The 19,824-nt window shown below is 52.9% G+C and overlaps 1 protein-coding gene across 1 annotated transcript; it reads right to left on the reverse strand.

Annotated features, from left to right (window-relative positions):
- Positions 1-9,915: 9,915 nt before the first annotated feature.
- On the reverse strand, positions 9,916-19,100 carry SLC29A3 (solute carrier family 29 member 3). The gene is made up of 5 exons (XM_018079887.2): positions 18,852-19,100; positions 15,362-15,444; positions 14,411-14,637; positions 13,247-13,409; positions 9,916-12,595 (listed from the first exon to the last, which is right to left on the reverse strand). The coding sequence occupies exons 1-5, from the start codon at positions 19,098-19,100 to the stop codon at positions 11,926-11,928; spliced, it is 1,392 nt and encodes a 463-aa protein (XP_017935376.2). The 3' UTR covers positions 9,916-11,925.
- Positions 19,101-19,824: the final 724 nt, after the last annotated feature.

Genomic DNA, 19,824 nt, shown 5'->3' on the forward strand with positions numbered 1-19,824 from the left:
TAAATTAAATCCTTTTTAAGTTAAGAGGTCCTCACCACCCCAGCTGCTCCAGGGGTGTGCTCTGAAGGGGATTGCAGTGCCCTTTTCCTTTGCACACTCCCACTGGGTCAGCAGAGAAACTGCCATGCCATGGACATTACTCTGGAGATTATTGCAGCTGGGCAGCCAGAAAATAGTTTTGGTGCTGCCTCCATCCCTGCTGTATCCAGGGGATGCTCCTGGGAGGGACGTGCAGCCCCTTGGCACATGGGCTGGGTGCCCTTACCAGGCTCAGCCACAGCAGCCAAGCCCCACAGCTCCCACCTCTTTCAAACACTGCCGTTCCCACTTATCACCAAAAAAAATCTGAAACGACGAGAGCTCATCAATTTTTACCGTTTCCCACAAAGAGAGTGTTTTACAACCTGGTCTTCAGACAAACCAACGTATATTTTCACTACACAATCTTGACTTGTGCTACAAAACCTCCGGTTTGCCTTCCTAAACAAGAGGGAGGAAGGCGGTAAAGGAAAATGGAATTGCAAAGGGATTTCTCCTCCCCGAGTTCCCCAGGACAGGGGGGAAGGAGAGACAATCATAAAACTCACTCTGTCAAAACACTCACCTGGATTTTCGCAAATGCCAGTTTCCCATGGGAATACCTTATCCCCCTCATCCCTCCCCCCCAAAAAAAATAAATTTAAAACATTTTTAATGCACCGGCTCTATCTCGTGCCGAGGCTACATTGCACGAGGTATCCCAGGCTGCTGCAGGACGCACCGGGAAGATCCGGGGAAGGAGCCTGGCTTGTTGCGCGCAGCCTCCGGCAGCTCCGGCAGCCCTCCTGACCCCCTGGACATCCCTCCTGCCCAGGGAATCTGCTGCCAGACACGGCTTTGCCCCCAGCACAGGGGAAAAAAAACCCCAAACCAACAATAAAGAAAACATGCATCAGCATAGGAAATGTCCCGTTCCAGCATCCCCTTCCCGGAAAACACCGGTGGATAAGAGAGAAGCAGCAGCTTGGGGAAACGAGAGTGGCTGGCAAGGTGGTCAAGAGAACATGTATTTAAAGAAAAGAGGATTGCGGGGTTTGTGGAGGATGAAGGAAAAGAGCAGCAAGTCAAGAATCGTGGGGTTGCGGGGAAATTCCAAATAAAGTGTTTTCTGAAGAGATCCAGCGTTTTAAAACGCTGCTTTCCTATTAAATAATGTTTTGAGGGGGTTTAAAAATCCCACCGCTCCCATTGCGGCTCAGCCCCCACTCGCGGCTGCGGCGCAGCATTCCCACGTCTGGGAAGAAGTTCGGCCCCGGCTTATCCCAGAAACTTTGCAGCTTCTCAGCAGCCCAAACTGCAAATTAGAGACGGGGATGGGGGAGGGAGGGGGCACCGCGTTTGCCTCCCTCGGGGGCAGGACAGCAGATCCCATCACACATTTACAGCATTAGTTTTGGGAAAAGGGGAGAAAGGTTGGGCTCCCCCTTCTCCTGCCGCTGAAACCACCGCGCTGAGCGACTCCCCGCGCTCCAAAACAATATCAGTAATGGCAGGGCTCACCCCCCCAAAAAGCTGTCCCCTCAGCGAAAGCAAATCAAGGAGGTTTGGCAAGAGGGACCCCGCGCAAAGCCGCCCCCCGGCAAAGGGAAGGGGTGATGCCGAAGCCTCCGCGCATCCTCCTCGCCCCCCCCTCCGCACCCCTCCCAAATAAAGAAATACACGAGGAATAAGGAAAAGCGGCGGGCATTACCTGCGGTGGATGTGTCGGGGTCCGGTGTCAGCGGCGACCCCCCCCCATTGCTCCCCCCCGCCGCCCTGGAGCCGCGTGAGCCGCCGCGGGAGGAGGAGGAGGAGGAGGGAGGAGGAGGAGGAGGAAAGGGAGGGGAAAGGAAGGAGCCCGAGAGGAGCTGACGCGGGCGGCGCAGCGCCCCTTGCCCAGGTATCGAGGATTTCAGCGCCGGCTCCACCTTCCACCCCTTCTGATCCCTCCCTGGGGACTCCCAGCCCCCCAAATCCCAGGATCGCCCCTCAAGCCCAGGGCTCGCCCCCCCGCCCCCAGACAGCGGTTGCTTCAAACATAACTTCAGCCCGAGGCAGGCGCTGGTTACTCGAAGTTCAACTCAGCCTCGGTGGCTTGAATTATTTTTTTTCTTGTTAATATTATTATTATTTATCCGCCCCGTGTGCAACAGCAGCCGGCAGGACCCGGAGCACGTAAATCATACATGAGCGGGAAGGCGATCCGGGCACGTTGTGCCAAGAGAGCCGCAATGTCCCTCCCCAGCTCCTCTCCCCCGGGCACCCGAAGCCTCCTCGGTTTCCACAGACACCGTGTTGTATTTGCCGTGCTGCTGATCCACATTTCCAACTAACCCTTCTTGCCACTGCTCCTCCCCAACCCCGTGCCCTCCCAGCTTTCCTAAATCTGGCAGGACATTCCTGCCTCCAGCCCTGAGACCTCCCTACAAGCCAAATCTCACTGCTACGCCCCATTTCTTGCCTTCTCGGAAGCAACAAAGCCGTAAAAAGCCACCTGCAGTCACATCAATCCTCATGCCGAGGGGGTGACTCCATGTCCCTGAATCCCAGGAGGGTCAGGGCTTTGGGTCCTGCCCTGCTACACACACCAGCCTCCCACCACGGGGGACTTGGAGGAGCTTTACCATCCCACCAGACCCCATCGTGACCTCTTTAATTAAAACACTAAGCAAGTGCAGTTTGTGCTGCTAAAGCCCATCTTTGAGCCTTGCCTGGGAATCCCAGAATCCTATAATGGTTTGGTTTGGAAGGGACATTAAAAATCATCTCATTCCAACCCCCCCTGCCATGGGCAAGGGCATCTTCCTCTAGACCACGTTGCTCCAAGCCCCATCCAACCTGGCCCTGAACACTTACAGGGATATGGGGGGGCCTTCCCCTCTACTCACCTCAACACCTCTCCTCCTGGAGCATCAGTAGGCAAATACCCCTACAGGAGCAGGAGGGGGTAATTATGCCTTTGCCTCCCTTGAGCAGCTTTTGCTAATTATGCAATTAGCACAGGGCTGATTGGTTTGAATTGGGCGGAGGTCTGGTCCTGGTGCTCTCCCCTCAGCCCTGGCACACCTGCAGCTGCTTAGGGGTTAAAAACCAAAGGCCCTGGCAAACAGGTGAGTGCCATGAGCTCCCTAATGAAGGTGCCAGCACATAATTTCCTCCCATCACACCTGGGCTGTGTTGGGTTTGTTAAGGAGTTGCCCTCCCCAGTTTGCACTGAAGTTGGAGGTCACAAGGAGGGCAAAGAGTGGGGCTGTTACGTGTGGGGCTCTGAGCATCCTGCTGAGCTGAGCCCATTGCAGTCTGGGGAGTTTATTCCTCCTGGGATCTCTAGCCCTTCCTTGCCTTCTTAATAGCCTACAGCCAGGATATTTACATTATGTTCATCCCAGGCACGTCCATACAATCAGAGAACTAATCAGGGGAAGAAATGGCAAAAGAGGGGAGGAACCAAAGCAAAACCATGTGTTAAGCAACTTGAAGACACGTTTCAGGCCTGGATGGCTGTAGCCCTCTGCCTTTGCACAGGGGATGTCTCACTTAACGACTCTCCTGGTGAATTCAGGTCAGGGTTTCTATTTAAATAGAAGCACACCTCTCTTCTTCCTAATCTCTGCCCAGTTCCTACGCCTTGGCTTCACACCACAGATTTCCGCTCACATCCCAACTCCTTTGAAGAAGTGTCACCTGTTTTACATAAGTCAGCTCTAACAAAGCTGAGTTCCCCCTGGCCTGGGGGTCTGGCTTGGGCTCCTGGTCCCATTCCCAGTGGAGTACAGGCTGCACCTTTTCCCATGCAGGAGGCAAGGGAGGACTAAGGGGGGTTTCAGTGCCTAGGTTCATGAAACCCACAGGAATTCAGTGTCTTGTGATCTGTACCTCCCTGTCAAGCTCGGTTTAAATCAGGCAGGAACAGCAATAGCTGTGTGCAGGCTGGACCTCAAACCGACTCACTGAGCTGATGTTCCCAAGCTCCTGTTTGAAGAAAGCCACATCTCTCTGAGACCCAGCCCACGGGGGATGTGCCTTTTAACAGGCTCCTAGCTGGGAAAAGAAGGGAATAAAGGAAAGTGATGCATTGTGAGCAGAGGGATGCTCCCAGTTGCTACTGGGATAGGAGGCCACCGTAATTACTGCCAACCCTGAAGCAGGGAGCTGAAGGGATGGCATAACCTCCCTGCTCTCCCAGCCTTTCTCCACGGGCTCATTACTATAAACCTGATTTTTTGGGTGGCAAATCCTGTGACCTCCCCTCTCCACCCTGCCTGCAAACATGGAGCAGCTCGGCAGAGCCTTTCACAGCCTCCTGGCACCACTCACTCAACCTTGAAATTGTACTGCAGGGCTTCTCCCCTGCTCATTTTCCATCTAACCACGGAACATTCCTGCATCCAGCTCTCCCCACGGTGTATCACTCCTCTCTCTGCCTTCCCCAGCCCTTCTGCTGTGAGCGGTGGGATCACTGTTTGTCTCTAAATAGATGAAATATCACATGGAAAGAGGGTGAAATATGGACACGTGAAAATCCTGCCCCACCAAGGTATTGAATTATTTCTGCTTGCCATGGACCATGTACTGCTGTGGAATCCAGGGTCAGCACCGACATCAGCTGCCTGACAACCAGCCCGTGCAATACTGTGCCATCAGTCATTTCCTCACGCCTCCTTTTTCCCAGCAGTCTCCCACAAGGATCCCTTGATGTGCTTCCCCAAATTGCCATCCCTTTTTTTTTCCCCAGTAAATAAAACCTGTGCAGAAGTGCAGGAGGGTTTTATGCTCAGCACATGCAGCCCATGCCCCCCCCCCGCTTCTTTTACTTTTCGGGATGCAAAGTGGTTTTGTGTCCCTCAGACCACAAGCCCCATAGGGATGGTGGTATCCTCCATCTCCCACAGCCCTCCAGCATGCCATGTCATGGGGTGGGTTGGGATGGTGGCATGAGGGGGCAGCTCCTCCCGGTGCTACCCTCTTGCCCGTGTCACAGAATTAATTTGTGCAGCAGTCATAGAGTTTTCTTTTTGACCACCTGTGCTGTGGCTGACAGTGCTGGCTTTTCCAGTGTGAAATTAATTTCCAGGTCCATTTCACACAGAATTTTAAGGCCAATATTAGGATCATGCTGTTTGTTTAGGAATTTATGAGTGGGGGAGGCTGGTGAGAAAGCTGAACAAAGTTAAGGGATCGCTGGAGTTCTCTCTCTGGAGAAGAAAAGTGCTGGAAAAGCAGCTGGTTTTGGGGGTCTTTTTTCCCCTTTAAAAGTACTGGGTTTCAAATTGCATCTTTGTAAGGTGATAGTCCATCTGGAGACAATAGAAAGGGTGGTAGCTGGGCACACCTTTGTAGCACGTGCCTAATTCTGTAGCATCATTCACCAGCTCACGTTTACAGGTGGGTCCAGGTATGCTATCCCTGGATAAACCAGCTCCAGCTGGGACAGGGCAGTGGGGGCTACACATGGTGGTAACACATGGCAAGAGGAATCAAAGTGTGAGCCCCAAAAAGCCTTGCAGGACCTGGCTGAAGCTCGGAAGCTCTGCCCTTTGCAGAGCCTGAAGCAGCCTATTTGCAGAATGCATCGTCTCCCTTTGCAACCCAAGTCAGAGCCAGCAGGACCTGTCCCCTGCCAAGGGTGCCAGAGCACCCTGTGGCCCCAGGCTGGGCTTGTTACATCCAGAAATGGTTAGTGAGGGCAAAAAACCCCTTTGTACCAACCCTCCGTGCAGCTGGAAGCACTTTCCACTGGCTTTTGAAACAGCCCTTGATGTAATTTCCTACTGATGGGGAATGTTAGTAAACTCCGAGGTAACGAGGATTCAGTGCTGATCCAGGTGACCTGGATCGAGGGCAGCGACAGCGAGAGGGGGCAGCTTTGGGGGGCTGGGAGATAACTACCCCGAGTCTCTTCACACCACACACTAAGGCATCTTTCTCTTAGCTTTGAGCCCTACCTTAACCTGCTCGGGTTTCTTTCTTCCGCTCGGTTTATTCTTTCTTCCTCAGCAGAGGAAAAGGTGCCATCTACAGGCACAGAGAATCCACGTGCAGGCGCAGCCTCCTTGTACAGGCACAGCCCTCCACATGTCCCCACCTCAGGCTCCTGTCCCCTGCCGTCATCCCCCCTTCTGGGTCACCTTCCCTGCAGTGTGGTCTCTGAGCTGTGTGTCCAGGTTGTTCCCTCTTCGGGGTCAGGGAGCATCAGAGGGCTGTGCCAGGTAGACGATGACCTCCCTCCTGGCCAACCCTTGGGCACACCTGTGTTTACCCTTGCTAGTAACCCAGTGGAGTAGCAGGATAAAAACTCAAGAGAAGGTGACCACCATGTCCACAACTTGGGGGGAACCAGAAAAGGGGACACAAAGGAAATTTGGTCACACTGTTGCCTCAAGGGAATCCTGGAGGGCTCCTCTGCTGCTTGCCCAGTGTTACCACTTCCAGCCCCATGGGTCTACCTGAGCTGCTCAGTCTGACATTATACTCTTCTGCCATGCTCTGCTCTTACAGCTGCCTCTCATTCAATCCATTTTGGCTGGGTTCACACACCTGTGATGAAGTGTGAGTACAGGGCAGTGGGGTGACTATAGTGAGGGGTGACTCCTGCCCAGCTGGAGGGACAGTGTGTGCAACGGCCCCCAGACTCAGCGTGGAGGTACTTGCACTTTGGCCATGAAGGGCTTTTGGTGCTGTTTAAGGGCAAAAACGAGTCTGAGAGGTCTCCAAGGTGATGCAGTTAAAATGGGAGCCAGGTCCTGGAGATGAATATTCAACGGGAAACTCCCAAGGTTGCCCCAGCAGAGCTCTACCCGCCTCACCACGCCTAGGGCTCGCCAGGGTGGCAAAGAGAAGGCGATGCTGAAGAGCGGAGTTAATGCCAGGCAGCCACAAGCCCGGGGCTGCTCCTGCTTCAAAGCCCCTTCTCGGGTACCCCCCAACAGCCTGCTTCATATTGAAAGCATTTGTCACAGCAGACACTCCCTCCCGTGCTGCTGGCACCCCAAGCTGTGCAGTGCAGAGCGAGGGGGGGTGGTCACAAAATCCGGGATAGAGGATGAGCTGGGAGGGGGGTCTGCACGCCCCATCCATCAGCATGCAGGGAGGGCAGGGGGATGGCTTGTTCAGCTTTGCCCAGCCTGCTCCAGGCACGCTGGAATTCATGCCCAGCCAGCCCCAGCTCCTCCACTCCCCCGCCACGGCGTGATAAATTAGGAGGAAAAGTTTCTCATCTCAGTTTGTTCTTGCAGTGCCGTCCAACAGAGCACAAGCCTGTCTAATCAGGAGCTACAGTCCTTCACCATCTGTTTGGAGCCTAATTACAAATGCAGAAAAATAATGTGCTTTACAATTGCACCAGTAAATGCTGTAAATGATTTAAATGCATGCATATGTTCCCTGCAGAATTCAGCATGCATCTGCGACTTCTTCTGCTCACATTAGGCACACAAATCAAGGGAAAAAATACCCAGATCTGACGAACAGCATGTCCCTAGGACGGTGATTTTTATCCCTTTTTTTCCCCCTGCTGGAATGGCAAACAGGGCTTTTTTGTAACAATTCATCCAGCAGCGTTTTCTTTGCTTCCATTTTAAAAACTGTTTATCACTGCTGTGTAAATATAGTACAAATTACTCCATAAAACATGTAAAAGGAGAACAGCAGCCGGGCAAGCCTGCAGCTGGCTGGCAAGGTTTCAAAGCCAAGTTTTTTTTTCCTCTGGGGCACCTACAGAGGGTCAGGATCCAGCTCAGCTCATCTGCTGGGGATGGTGACCCTCCCCAAGCCCCTGCTGAAGAGGATGACCACTCACATTTCATAGAATCATGGAATGGTTTGGGTTGGAAGTGAACTTAAAGATTATGTTGTTCCAACCCCCTGCCATGGGCGGGGACACCTTCCACTAGACCAGGCTGCTCCTGGCCTTGAACACTTCCAAGGATGGGGAAGCCACAGCTTCTCTGGGCAATCTGTTCTGATGCCTCATCACCCAAGGATTTCAAGCCCTTGAGTCACATGTCCATCTCCAGGAAGATGCTTCCCTAACAAAGGGGAAAAAGTGCCAAGAGCTAAATTACCTTGAAAATACCTTTGCCATGGCTGCAGAGGCGTCAGAGAGCATCACCTGCTCTGCTGTGGGGTGACAGCTCTTCACTCATTGCCCCTGTATCACCAGTAGTCTCCATTCCCACAGTCGGTCCAACGAAGGCAATCCCACTTTTGACCTGCAGTGCATCCTGTCCAAACACTGAAAGGATGAGTCCTGCCCCAAAACACGTGCAATGGAACAGCCAGGAGGCAGCAGATCTTCTCTTTGGCCACCACCGAGGTGATGCTGAAGGATAATGAGGTTGTTTCAGAGGTGCTTCCCCCCTCCCAAAGGGTAACAGCACTGCCCCAAAGCCTCTGCAATGCAAAGCCTGGTGTCACAGAGGCAGCATTTCTACCCTGTGGGGCACTCCATTGAGTGAGGAGAGGCTGGACAAGGCTTTGGACATGAGAGAGAATGAGGGAAAGCCACTTGCAATGATGGGAAATGAGTATCACTCCAAAGCAAAAATTCCCTTTTCCTCCTCCAGCACATTTGTTTGCTTTAAAGCCCCAAATACCAACACTTAACTGCTCCAGCTGTGAAGCAGGGAGGGGTAGCTGGCACCACAGAGATGAGAGAGAGGACAAAAAGAGGTCAGGCCTAGGCTCAGTGGGTCTCCTTTGAGCTGAAGCTGCTGCAGATGCGTCCCCTCTGCTTTCTGCCCTTTCATCCATTCCCCTCCTGCTCCCCACGCCCTCCTGCCTTGCTGCTGCTGCTTTGCCAGTTCCCAGCTTTCATCCCCCCTCAGCCACTTGGATTTAACTCCAAAGGCTGCTGGAAAAGGCGGCATGGGGCAGGGACAGCATTCCCACCGTGCCGGGCTGCCAGCCCTCTGCAGCACTGGGGCTCTCCATGCTCCTGGTGGGAACGGCAGCGATGCCGGCCCCGAGTGCAGGGATGTCTTTGCCTGTCTTGGATTCACTTCCACATCGTGGGCTCACCCTCATGAGTTCTGCAATGCCTGAGCTGCTCGATTCACAGCCAGGGAGGAGATGGGGCCAAGCCCTGCAGAGCATGTGGCCCTTCCCTGGCGCGCCGGCACCGCCCACCTCCCTGGGCTGGGAGATGGGGAAAACATCTACAACCCTGCCAGTCTCTCTCCAGCAGCCGAGGGGATGGTGTTAATCGAAGGAATGAAGCCTGGGAATGCACTTTTGGGCAGGTAAGGAAGACCCTAAAAACATAAGTTGTGGCTGCACTTTGACTGGTGTACCCAAGACAGACCATCCTCCATTCCTCCACCGTTTCCCTCCTCATCCCACTTTTCATTACCTTGAGCTCCTTGATATAGCCCACACTGAGCAGCAGATGTGACTTCACTCAGGTAGTGTAATGACTTCTCTGTTGTTATATGCCATTCCCTATAAATTACTCATCCTCTTTTGCAGGGGGATCGCCGAGAGGCTCATGGCTCAGGCTCCTGGCACCATCCACCCCCATCCCACAGCACTCCCACCAGCACTCCTTGCTTTATACACAGAGCTGATTCTTGCCCTATTTGATTTTTCCCCTCATTTCTCTAACCCTCCTGAACTGAATACCACCAAAAACCAAAGGATAAATTCCCTTTTTGCTCACTTCCCCCTGCCATGAGAATACTCTCCACACCTACCTGTGCGTCATTTGGAGATGTTCAATTAGAACAACCAGGCTCTCAAAGGAATTCTTCTGTAGCTCCTTCACCTGGCCCTTGCCAGTGATTTCTCAGAGTTTGCAATCTAGGCTGGGAGAGAGGGATGACCAGAAGGAAAAATGCCAGCTAAAACTCCGTGCATCAGTGCATCTCCAAGAGAAATCACTCCAGACACCAACACTTGCACAGGATCAAGAATTATTTTTATTAGCAATGGTACCACACAATTAAGTTCTGCCTCAAGAGGTATTTGGTCTGTAACACGAAGGAGAGGAGGAGCAGAAATGCAAAGCAGTGAGAAAACAAGCAGAATCTCATCATTCCTTGGATGGGAGGAAAACATACAAGCTGGGGAGAGCAGAGCACAGGGCAGGCTCTCACATGGGACGCATAAAGGCCACAAAGGGACTTTTTGGTTGCCAGCACAAAGTTGGTTTGGGCTTTTTGACCAACTACTGCATTACTCCAGTGCCCAGGGAGGCGATGGGAGCACTGACCCCCTGAGCAGCACCCAGCATCCCTACCCTCAACCCTTGGATGGACCTTCACCTGGGTCAGGGCAGTCCCTGGCCAGGTGGTGGGGGCTGAAGGGCTCCAAACCCACCAAAGGGACAGGATTAAGAGCCCACACGTGCCCAGGCATGTGCCACAAAGCTGCTCCTCATTGCCACATGCCCGGTACATTTTCCACTTGTGTCTGGATTTTATGTTGGAATAAAAATCAGCCATAAAGCAAAGCTCTGTGTGGGTATTGCCAACAGGCCCAAACTAAATGCTGGAAAGGGTTATTATAAAAAAACCCCAATGTCCACCAATCCTACATGTCACCCCGTAGCAATAACCACCCTAAATCCTGTTGTTCTCCCAGCAAAGCCCCACATCCAGCCCAGCATGGAGATGCCTGGCAACCCCAACCAGGAGCTCCACCACTACTACAAGCAGGAGATACTGAGAGAACATCCCACTACTAGAACATCTGCTAATAACCGAGTCTTAAAGGAAGTATTTTCCATAGACAGCACCCCTCAGGCATCACTGCAATGTAAAGCTCTGCCATCACACCTTTGCTTATCAGTTCACCTCTCCTAGACCATAAATCCAGCCAATTTAAGAAAATAAATGCAATAATTGGATTTAGGCCAGGCTGCACTAGCATATGGGAGTTTAAGCCACTTTAAAAGCCAGTCCTCTTTGGGTGGTCTGTATTTTTGGGTGTCACAGTAGCTCACCCCTCTGAAAACATCTGGAGACCATATGCTGTTTGTCTACATGAATTAACCAGATTTCTGTTGAGAACATCACACCAGAGCCCCTCTAATACCTCTCCCTGCCTTCCATAGACCTCTCTCAACACAGACTAAAGCCACCTTAAAAACATCAGGCTAGGACCACTCAGCATTTCACTTTCCTTGGAGGTCAGACAGGTAAGTTGGTGTCCACAACCACCACCCCATGGTCACAGCAGGAGAAATGCTCTCAGGTTGGCCACAACATACAGCTCCAGCACTGACAGCACCTTGCTGGGATGTGGATGATCCCTCAATTACATTTTACCTGAAAGAAATTAAAGCAAGCAAGAGTCCCAAGTGGAAAGGTTTCCCTTATATATGTCTTTTTTTTTTTTGGAATGACTGTATGAAATGTGTGCAAAACGGTGCCTTGATCCCTGTCACGGCTGCTATCTGCTCCCAGAGTTGTGTTAAGGTGCTCCAGGGCTCAAACCCCTTTTAGCTCAGCACCACCATCACAGCTCAGTGATGGGGGATCCCCCCGAGACCACCCAACCCTTGCAGGGCTGAACTTGCAACAGCGAGGTAGCAAAACCCAAGGTGCCCCCAAAAGTCCTGGGCTCAGCTTAAAACCAGCGTGGTGGCCCCAACAAGCCACTCACTGGCACTGGGGTGAGGGCCTCTGGTGCTTCCCTGAGCTCCCTGGCAAGGATGAGGCTTTTTTGGTCTCTTTGCTCCATTAAGCTGGAGAGTGACATGTCTGCTGGGACGTCCCCAAGCACAGGGGACACCCCTTCCCAGAAGGGAGACTTTCCCTCTGCATCCCCCTGGATGCAACCACCCCCCTCCCAAGACAGGCAGCCTGCCTCGAAACCACGGCATGCCTGACTTTTCTGGGCAAAAAAATTCCCTGAATATCCAACAGCAGCACCACAAACTGAGGGAATCCTCCTGCCCCAGCTGCCTCTCTACACATGGTGGACCACGAAAACGGCGCAGGCAGACCCCACAGCCAGCCCCAGCATGAGGTAGAACGTCATCACCACCCCTGCTGCCTCGGCCAGCTCTCTGGGCACGATTTTGGGGCCGTAGACCATGACCAGTGTCCCCAGGTAGCCGTTGCTCAGCCCCAGCAGTGCCGTGAAGACCACCGGGTAGACGTCTTGGTTGAACAGCACTGTCCGGATGTGAGCGCGGGGCTTGTAGTTGCTGAGGATGAAGAGAGGGAGGAAGATGGTTCTGAGGAGGACGAGGGCGGGCAGCAACTTGCTCTTGGGGCCAGGCACCTGGATCCAGGCCGTGATCTGCCTCCCACACCAGTCGGCAAAGTTGTACAGGAGGAAACTGGTGAGTGGCACAAAGTACTTGGTGCTCCACAGGCTTCCCGAGTCCTTGCTCACTGACTCAATGTTGGAGGAGAGGGAAGGGAAGATGATGATGGAGATGAAGAAGACGTAGAAGAGGCAGAAGCCAAGGAGGGCGGTCTTCTGCAGGATGGGGCGGAGTGGGGGGATGCCAGTGCTTCTTGTGAGGAAGGAGGAATTTGTGGTGCCTCCCGGCTCTGCCTTGTCCTCTGCGGAGCTGTCGGGTGGCACAGTGGCCAGAGATGGGCTCTCCTTCTGGCTGTTCAGGTAATACCTGGAGAAAGAGAAGGAGAGAGCCTATTAGGCAGTGTGCAAGGGGAATACAAACTGAGATTTGGAGAGAGAGCAGGAGAGAAGCTGGTGATGCAGGGATGCCCGCTGGACCCAGTGATTACATCCCACCTCTAGCTCCCACCTCGTACAGAGAGATGAAACCCTCAGAGACCCACCACCCCCTTTTCCTCACTGTGGGGATCGCATTACACCCTTGATGGTTCACAGAGGGGATGCAGGCATTTGGGGGGCAGGGGGTTTTGAGGGTTACAAGCACCAACGAGACCAACGGGTCACATACAACAGTGCAGGATGTGGCAGAGACGGATGCCCTGTGGGGGCCTGGCTGGCTGCCTCCAGATCACAGCTCTCAGCTGACTCCACAGATTTTGGGAGCCCCGGAATCAGCACTTGGTGCCCCTGAGAAAGCTTGGCAGAAACTCAGCCAGAAACCCAGTTTCGGTCTGTGGTTTCAGCGAAATGGGGAAGCGTGGCTGGAGGCGCCGGAGCGCTCCCACTGGGATGCTGAGGGGTGACAGGGCAGGGATCAGCACAGAGAGCATCCCACGGATCCCCCCAGCAATCCTGCTCGGCACTGACAGCAGCAAACCCCCCCGTGCCCACGGGATGCCCTGGCAGCGGGCGCACACACCTGGAGTACTCGAGCCTGGGCAGCAGCAGGTACACCATGATGCAGACCACGATGAAGATGTCAGCAGTGAGGAAATAGGCCAGGGCGCTGTCGGTGACATCGGCTGCTGCTGCCAGGTCTATCACAGAGGCCACGGCGCTGATGGTGCCGCCCATGGCCTGGCCTGTGTGCGGGAGCAGATGGAGCTCAGCGCTGGCGCTGAGCCAGACCAACCCAGGAGGGCACAGGTGAGGGACAGAGAACAGGAGGGGGAACCCAGAACCAGCATCCTCCTCTTACTCACACCTTCCAACACGCACAGCTCCCCGGGGGACAGAGCTCACCCCCTGCCCCTCGTGCTGGTCCCCAAACCCGGCTGAGGGAGCAGCTGCACACATCACCTCCTCTCCATTTCCACACCTCACTGCAACATGGGTGTCTGTGGGTCCCATCCTGCATCCCCTTCCAGCACAGCCACAGCACACACATGGGTCAGGATGGGACCAATCTGCTGAGCTTGCATGTCCCAAGTCCTGCAGAGAAAGTACAAACCCTTTCCAAAGCCTAAACCTATCTTTCCACTGGCACACACATTATCACCTCCCTTCTGCACTCCCGCAGATGGGAATTCAAGCCACCAGCAGCAGGAATGTCATCTCAGGAATGTGGTGCTTTCCCCCTCTGGGATAAACTCATCAAAACATTCCTGTCGTGGCCCCAGGAAAAATTTCTCCATCCTGAGTTTTTCCCCTTCCCCTCTTGGTTTGTCAACCGTTCCACAGCACATTTATAATGTTATCAAAGCTCCAGGGAGCTCATCACTCACAGCTCCCAACCTGCCCCTCATCACTCATGGAAATGCATGGAAATGCTAAAAAGAGAGGAGGAGACAAGGCAAAGCTGAAGATCCCTCTGCTGGAAATAGCAAAGCAGAGGGATGTCATCTCCTTCTCCCTTTCTCCCTGCAGCCAGCAAATATCCAGGGTCAGTTTATGGGTATTTACAGAAACCAAAGCTCATGTGACCGAGCGTGTTTCTCCATCAGCAACTTCCCTTTATCATTAGGCAAAGCCAAGTTTCTAAAATAAACCCCGTGTGACAAAGCCCCAGATGCAGGAGAGAGACAGAGAGAAAGCCAGGGGGAAGCCCGAGTGCACGATCCCGGCAGGGCCGGGGGTCACCCACCTGAGATCAGGGCCTGCAGGTTCCTCATGGGGAAGCAGCTGCTGAGCCCGAAGATGCTGCTGGAGAAGACGGTGGAGGCGCTGCTGACCACGGCCACGCAGCCCACGGTGAGGGCGAAGAAGGGGGTGGTCCAGGCTGAGGTGTCCACCTTCACCAGCACCGTGATCACCAGGAACACGGCCAGCATGACAAAGAGGGAGGACAGGATCCGCACGCTGGCAGGCACCCTGGGGACAGCGGGGGACAGCACACTCCTGCCTTTAAACTGCAACATGAAGGTGCAACAGGGGGCACAGCAACTCCTCTGCCGCCAGAGGGAGGGAAGAAAATAAAGAGAGGTGGGGGGAGATGAGGAATACAAAGCAATGAGGAGGTGGAGAGAGGCAGGGAGCCAGTCCAGCAGCTGAGATCTGGAGATTAGGCACACAAACACATGGCTGGAAACCTGATCTGGGTTAAGGAAGGGTACAAATGAAGGGTTGAGGTCCTTGTAGATTTAAGCCAAGCTTGCAACAAGGTGCAGATGGTCCATTTCTTAACCCAATTCAGGGGGCTGGTAAGACAAGGATAAGGCATCACTCCTGCCTGAATGAGCATGGCTTCTGTCAGCCGGTCCCCTGGTGACAAGGGTATTTTTAAGAGGGAAAACTTGTTTCCAAGCAATTAACCAAGGAATTTATTAGGAACTGATTTACTGAAGCCAAGTGCAGGTCTGGGTGCTGTGGTGGGGAGCAAGGTGCTTCACCCTGCTTCATCTCAGCTAGCTGCAACTCGGGCAGAGGCGGGAGGGGGAATTTTGGCTGCACAGGGAGGCTGAGCTCAGGATGCCCTGTGGCCTCCCCCTGAGGGAAGGGCAGGCTGAGCTGAGAATCAAGACTGAAGCCAGAGAAAGGCAGAAGCAAAGCCAGGGAAAGCCACGGCTTGGGGACCCAGGATCAGAGCAACACTTACTTGTTGACAAGCAAGAAGTTTCCAATCAGGCACAGCACCGAGGGCACAGTGGAAGCAATGGAGATGTAGCTCTCAAAATAGTCCTGCCAGGAGAAAAAAATTAAAAACAAAGTAAAAAAGACTGGGTGGGGAGGGGAAGAACAACACACGAATTTCAGGTCCTAAACAGGGAGTTATGGTGTAGGTGTCCACCTCGTTGCATTGTAGCACATGTTGCAAACTATTCAGGGCAACAGGCCATGGGAATACTGGAGTTCATCTTCCCTTAGCCCTGGGCTATTTCAGGAAATTAGGGACACAAATTCAGAAGGAAAAAAGGTGAAGGAAATACCTGCCATACCACCACACTGGCCCCATGGGGCAGCACCTGAAATAAGGAGGGCTGGATTTCTCCTGCTGGCTCCAGCATTTTGGAGAAACTCCCTGACTGTTTTCTTGTCCTTGAGGGCTGGTTTTAATAATACTAATGCTTTTGTGTCCTGATTTATGATTAGCCAACTGCCTCGAAAGCCCAAGATGGGAACAACCAGGACACCACACGTGAGAACAAGCTCATGCCAAAGCAGCCTGAGCAGGGACACAGGGACATGACTTTCCCTCCCATTCTCCCTCTCTGCACACATAAAACTCATAGAGAAACTCTATTCAGACTCCACACCCATTAACTCCACGGACTTGTGCATCATCTGAGCAGGTTGGCAGCAGCTCCAGTGAATCCCCACCAGCCCAGAGGTCAGGCTGGGAGCACAGAAAGCAATAACCACAGCACAGAGAGAGATTTCTTGGCCAAGATTGCAGCCAAATGCTTACATTTTCAATCCACTTTATGTGTCAAAGCGCGCCTGCTCCCTCTCCTCCCCTCGAGGTGCTTAATCCCATTTTTTTCTGCAGGAATCTCAGCAAGCAGGTAGGACAAGGATCACAAAGAAGACAATGACCTACGTATCCCTGTCATATAGGCTTTCATTTTCTGCAGTTATGCAGCTACAGAGACAGGGCCCATCATGTCCAAGCACGAGAAGGCACTTGGCGCATTTTCTCTGCACGTTGTATTATTTCTTTTTACAGCTTTGTATCATTTTAATCAGTTTACAAGCACATTCATCTATCCTTCCCTATCAGAAGGTTCACTGTAAGCAACAGGAAGTGTAATAATCACTCCTAGAGGGTCCAGATAGACAGACACAAATGCCTGTGCTTACAGCACCGGCTTGGCCAAGCAGGAGGCTCAAAGCTCCACAGCCCCACGATGAATTACAGAAGGAAACACAAAGCAAAATGCTGGCTACAACTTATTTACCAACCCACTTGAAATAAACCCCCAAGCCATCCAGTGGATACTCAATGTACTTCCAAGTTAATTTTCCTTTGCTTTTGGGGAGGAAAAATAACTTTGTAGCACTTTGCACCGAGCACAAGTGTACTCAAAGTAACCCAGCAGAGATGCTGTGTTTTGAGCATCCCCAAGAAGCATTCATTCATTCCCAACAAATGGGCTAACACCAGCAGTGAGAAGAAAATTGGGCAAATATTAAATGTTTTTAATGCAGCAGCAGAATGGTGGGTGGCAAATTTAATCCTTGTCTGGACCAATGGAAAACATCAGGCTCCATAATCATCTCTCCTGCTCGTTGGTTTTAATCCACCTCCAGTGGTAACTCTTCTCCCTGTGTGGATATTCCCACTCATCACAGACACTTTCAGAGCACATTTTTGGCAGTGCAGGTTACACCTAGTTCTTCTCCCTTTCTGCTGAGCCCAGATAATAATAAACCCCAAAGCAAACCTGGCATCTTCCTCCCAGCTCCACCTCTCCTGGGGGAAGGTGTTATCCCTCAGCCATGGAGCTGAGGCACATAATGGCAGTGTTTAAGCTCATATTAACTACAGCACCTCCAAGCACACTGCCTTAAAAAAACCCCAAACAAGAACAAGGCATCATGGTGGCAAATTAGTCACAAGATGCTTTTGCAAAGTAGTTTTTATTCTGCTCCAGCCTGGACTTGGCAGCTGGGCTCCTGCCAGGCTGGAAAAGGAACCCAGGTCCATGATGGTGGCTGAAGGCACTGGAGTGTTACCTGGAGCACAGAGCATGAAATTGGAAGCAGCGAGCAGGTTTGGAGACAGGAGCAGGCTGGAGCCAGGAAGAGAGGCACCTTTCTAGAATCAAGCTCCGTGGGCAGGTAAACCCTCCTGCTGCAGCCCCAGGACTCACAATCCCAGGGCAGAAATGGGGCTGACTGGTTTAATTTTCATCAGGCTCAACTGCAGGAAAAGCCACGTTGCTTTTCACGAGAAGGAGGAAAAAGCATCGTCCCGTGGCCACGGAGAAAGAGGAGAAAAACCTTTTCAACAAAGCAATGGCTGATCTGACCAGGAATGCAGCTCTGCCAGAAGACACCTAGGGATACTTACCCTACCTAAAACCAGCTTTTTCAAGAATTGCCTCAGACCAGTGTGATGTAGAAGCAATGAACAGTGGGTGGGATGCAGGGAATGTGGGAGAACACCATGCCATGTGGTGGCAGAGCATGCTTCACCCCCTCTGTGCACACATCACCCCTCCCTGACCACCCTCACTAGCACAGGGGCAGACAGCTTTGGTCTTTAGGCAGTGCAGGGGCTTGGGCTCCATCGGTTTAATCTGCTCAGTACTGCGATTTACACCAGCAGACCTGTACTTCAGCATCCTGGTAGGAGCACTCTGCTTCCTCCTCATCAAAAATGCAGCTGGCTTAATAATTATTAAAATTAAAAGAGCTGTGGGTGTACTGGGGTGAGAAATCAGAGGGCAAACGTGGGCGTCGCACCTGGCTCTGTGTTTATATGAAAACAAAAAGTGCCCAAACCACCTGAACAAGCTCGGCCTCAGGAGGAGGACGGAATGCAGCCTCAACACTCCAACACTTTTTCCATCCACCAAGAAACAAAGCCATAGCTTTGCCAGGGGGCCACAGGGAAGTAATCCTGCTGTGGCAGGAGGAGCAAGAGAAGGCAGCTTTTTTGGGGAGAAAGAGGGAGGCTATAAACGTGCCCCCCCAAGGCTGTCTCATCAATTGCCCTGTGACAAGCTCCTCACCCCATATGCCAGAAGCCAAATGTTTATTGCTGCAAGGACATATTCATGTCACACCTGCCAGATCTTGAAGGACAAAAAAAAAAAAAAAACAACCAAAAGAACAACCCACCACAAAGATATTTTTACTTTGCACTGCAGAAATTGCCCTATGAAAGGCAGCCTTAGCCCGATTTTTTAGACACACCTTAAACCTTACCACTCCAAATGCAGGTAGAAGACAGCCCCCCCAAAGTGGTTTTAAGCATCTCTCTCGCTACTATCTGTGCTCCCCAAATATACCTCTACCTCTGGTTTGCAGCAGGTGAGACCCCAGGAGATGTTCACTCACCTTCTGGGGAGGTGGAGGGAGAAAAAGAGCAAGTCAGGAAGGGAAGCAGCTTTTTTTCCCTGCCTTGGAAGCAGGACACTCACCCGCAGGTCCGACGGTGCCTGCCCCGCTGGGCCGGCTTTGTCCGAGCAGTTCTGCAGCTTGTACATCCAGTAGTGCTTTGCCGTGATGAAAAAATTCCAGGGCAGGAGGGACCCGATGCCCAGGAGGAAGAAGATAACGTAGGCCCCATGGAAGTGGTCGCTTGGCCTGGGCCGGCTGTACCTGTTCCCCAGGGGCTCCTCGATCAGGGGCTCCTGGTCTGGGGGGACGCTGCCGGCTGCCGGGTGCATTGTGCTGGCACGCTGCAAAAACAACCACCTGCGAGGGTGTGATCACAGTAGGGTTACAAACTGCTGCCCACAGGCTGCTGTGGGTGGGCTCCATCCTCCCCTGGCCCCAGCAAATCATGGGATCACAGAGTGGTTTGGGTTGGAAGGGATGGAAGGTCATCTTCATTCCAAAGCCCCGCTGCCACAGGCAGGGACACCTTCCACCTAGACCAGGTTGCTCCAACCTGGCCTTGGACACTTCCAGGGATGGGGCAGCCACGGCTCCTCTGTGCAACCTGTGCCGGGGGCCCGAGCACCCCAGTGCTGCATGAGTGAGCTGAACTGGCTCAGCATGGAGGTGGAAAGACTTGGGAAAAGCGACTTGGACATGGTAGGTTCCACCCCAGCAGCACCCACATTTCCGCCCATAATTAATAATTAACCCGTGCCCTCGGCCTTGCAGGAGCAGGAAACCTCAGTGAGCTCATGAGAGGCTCCAAAAAAACCAACAGCCGGCAAACCAGCAGCGCCGCGGGGCTCCGCAGAGCAAGGTGTAAACTCGTAGTAACACCGCCGGGCTTTCCGAAGCGACTTGTAAACTACTACGGCATCACCCGGGCTGTGCGGGGCGGCTCGTAAACTAAACGCGACGTCAGCCGGGCTGAGCGAAATGACTCATAAAGACACAGCAACGTCACCCGGCTCTGGAAGAGGGGCCGGGGAGGCAGCGGGAGGCTCGGCAGGG

This window comes from Manacus vitellinus, unplaced genomic scaffold (assembly GCF_001715985.3).
Source record: "Manacus vitellinus isolate BGI_N305 unplaced genomic scaffold, ASM171598v3 scaffold_48_pilon, whole genome shotgun sequence".
Classification (NCBI taxonomy): domain Eukaryota; kingdom Metazoa; phylum Chordata; class Aves; order Passeriformes; family Pipridae; genus Manacus; species Manacus vitellinus.

Coding starts and splice junctions, on each gene's coding strand:
- SLC29A3 (XM_018079887.2), bottom strand. CDS start 19,100: ATGCACCCGGCAGCCGGCAGCGTCCCCCCAGACCAGGAGCCCCTGATC. Junction 14,638..15,361: donor AACTTCTTGCTTGTCAACAA/GTAAGTGTTGCT, acceptor CGCTGTCCCCAG/GGTGCCTGCCAGCGTGCGGA. Junction 13,410..14,410: donor CCTGCAGGCCCTGATCTCAG/GTGGGTGACCCC, acceptor TCCCGCACACAG/GCCAGGCCATGGGCGGCACC.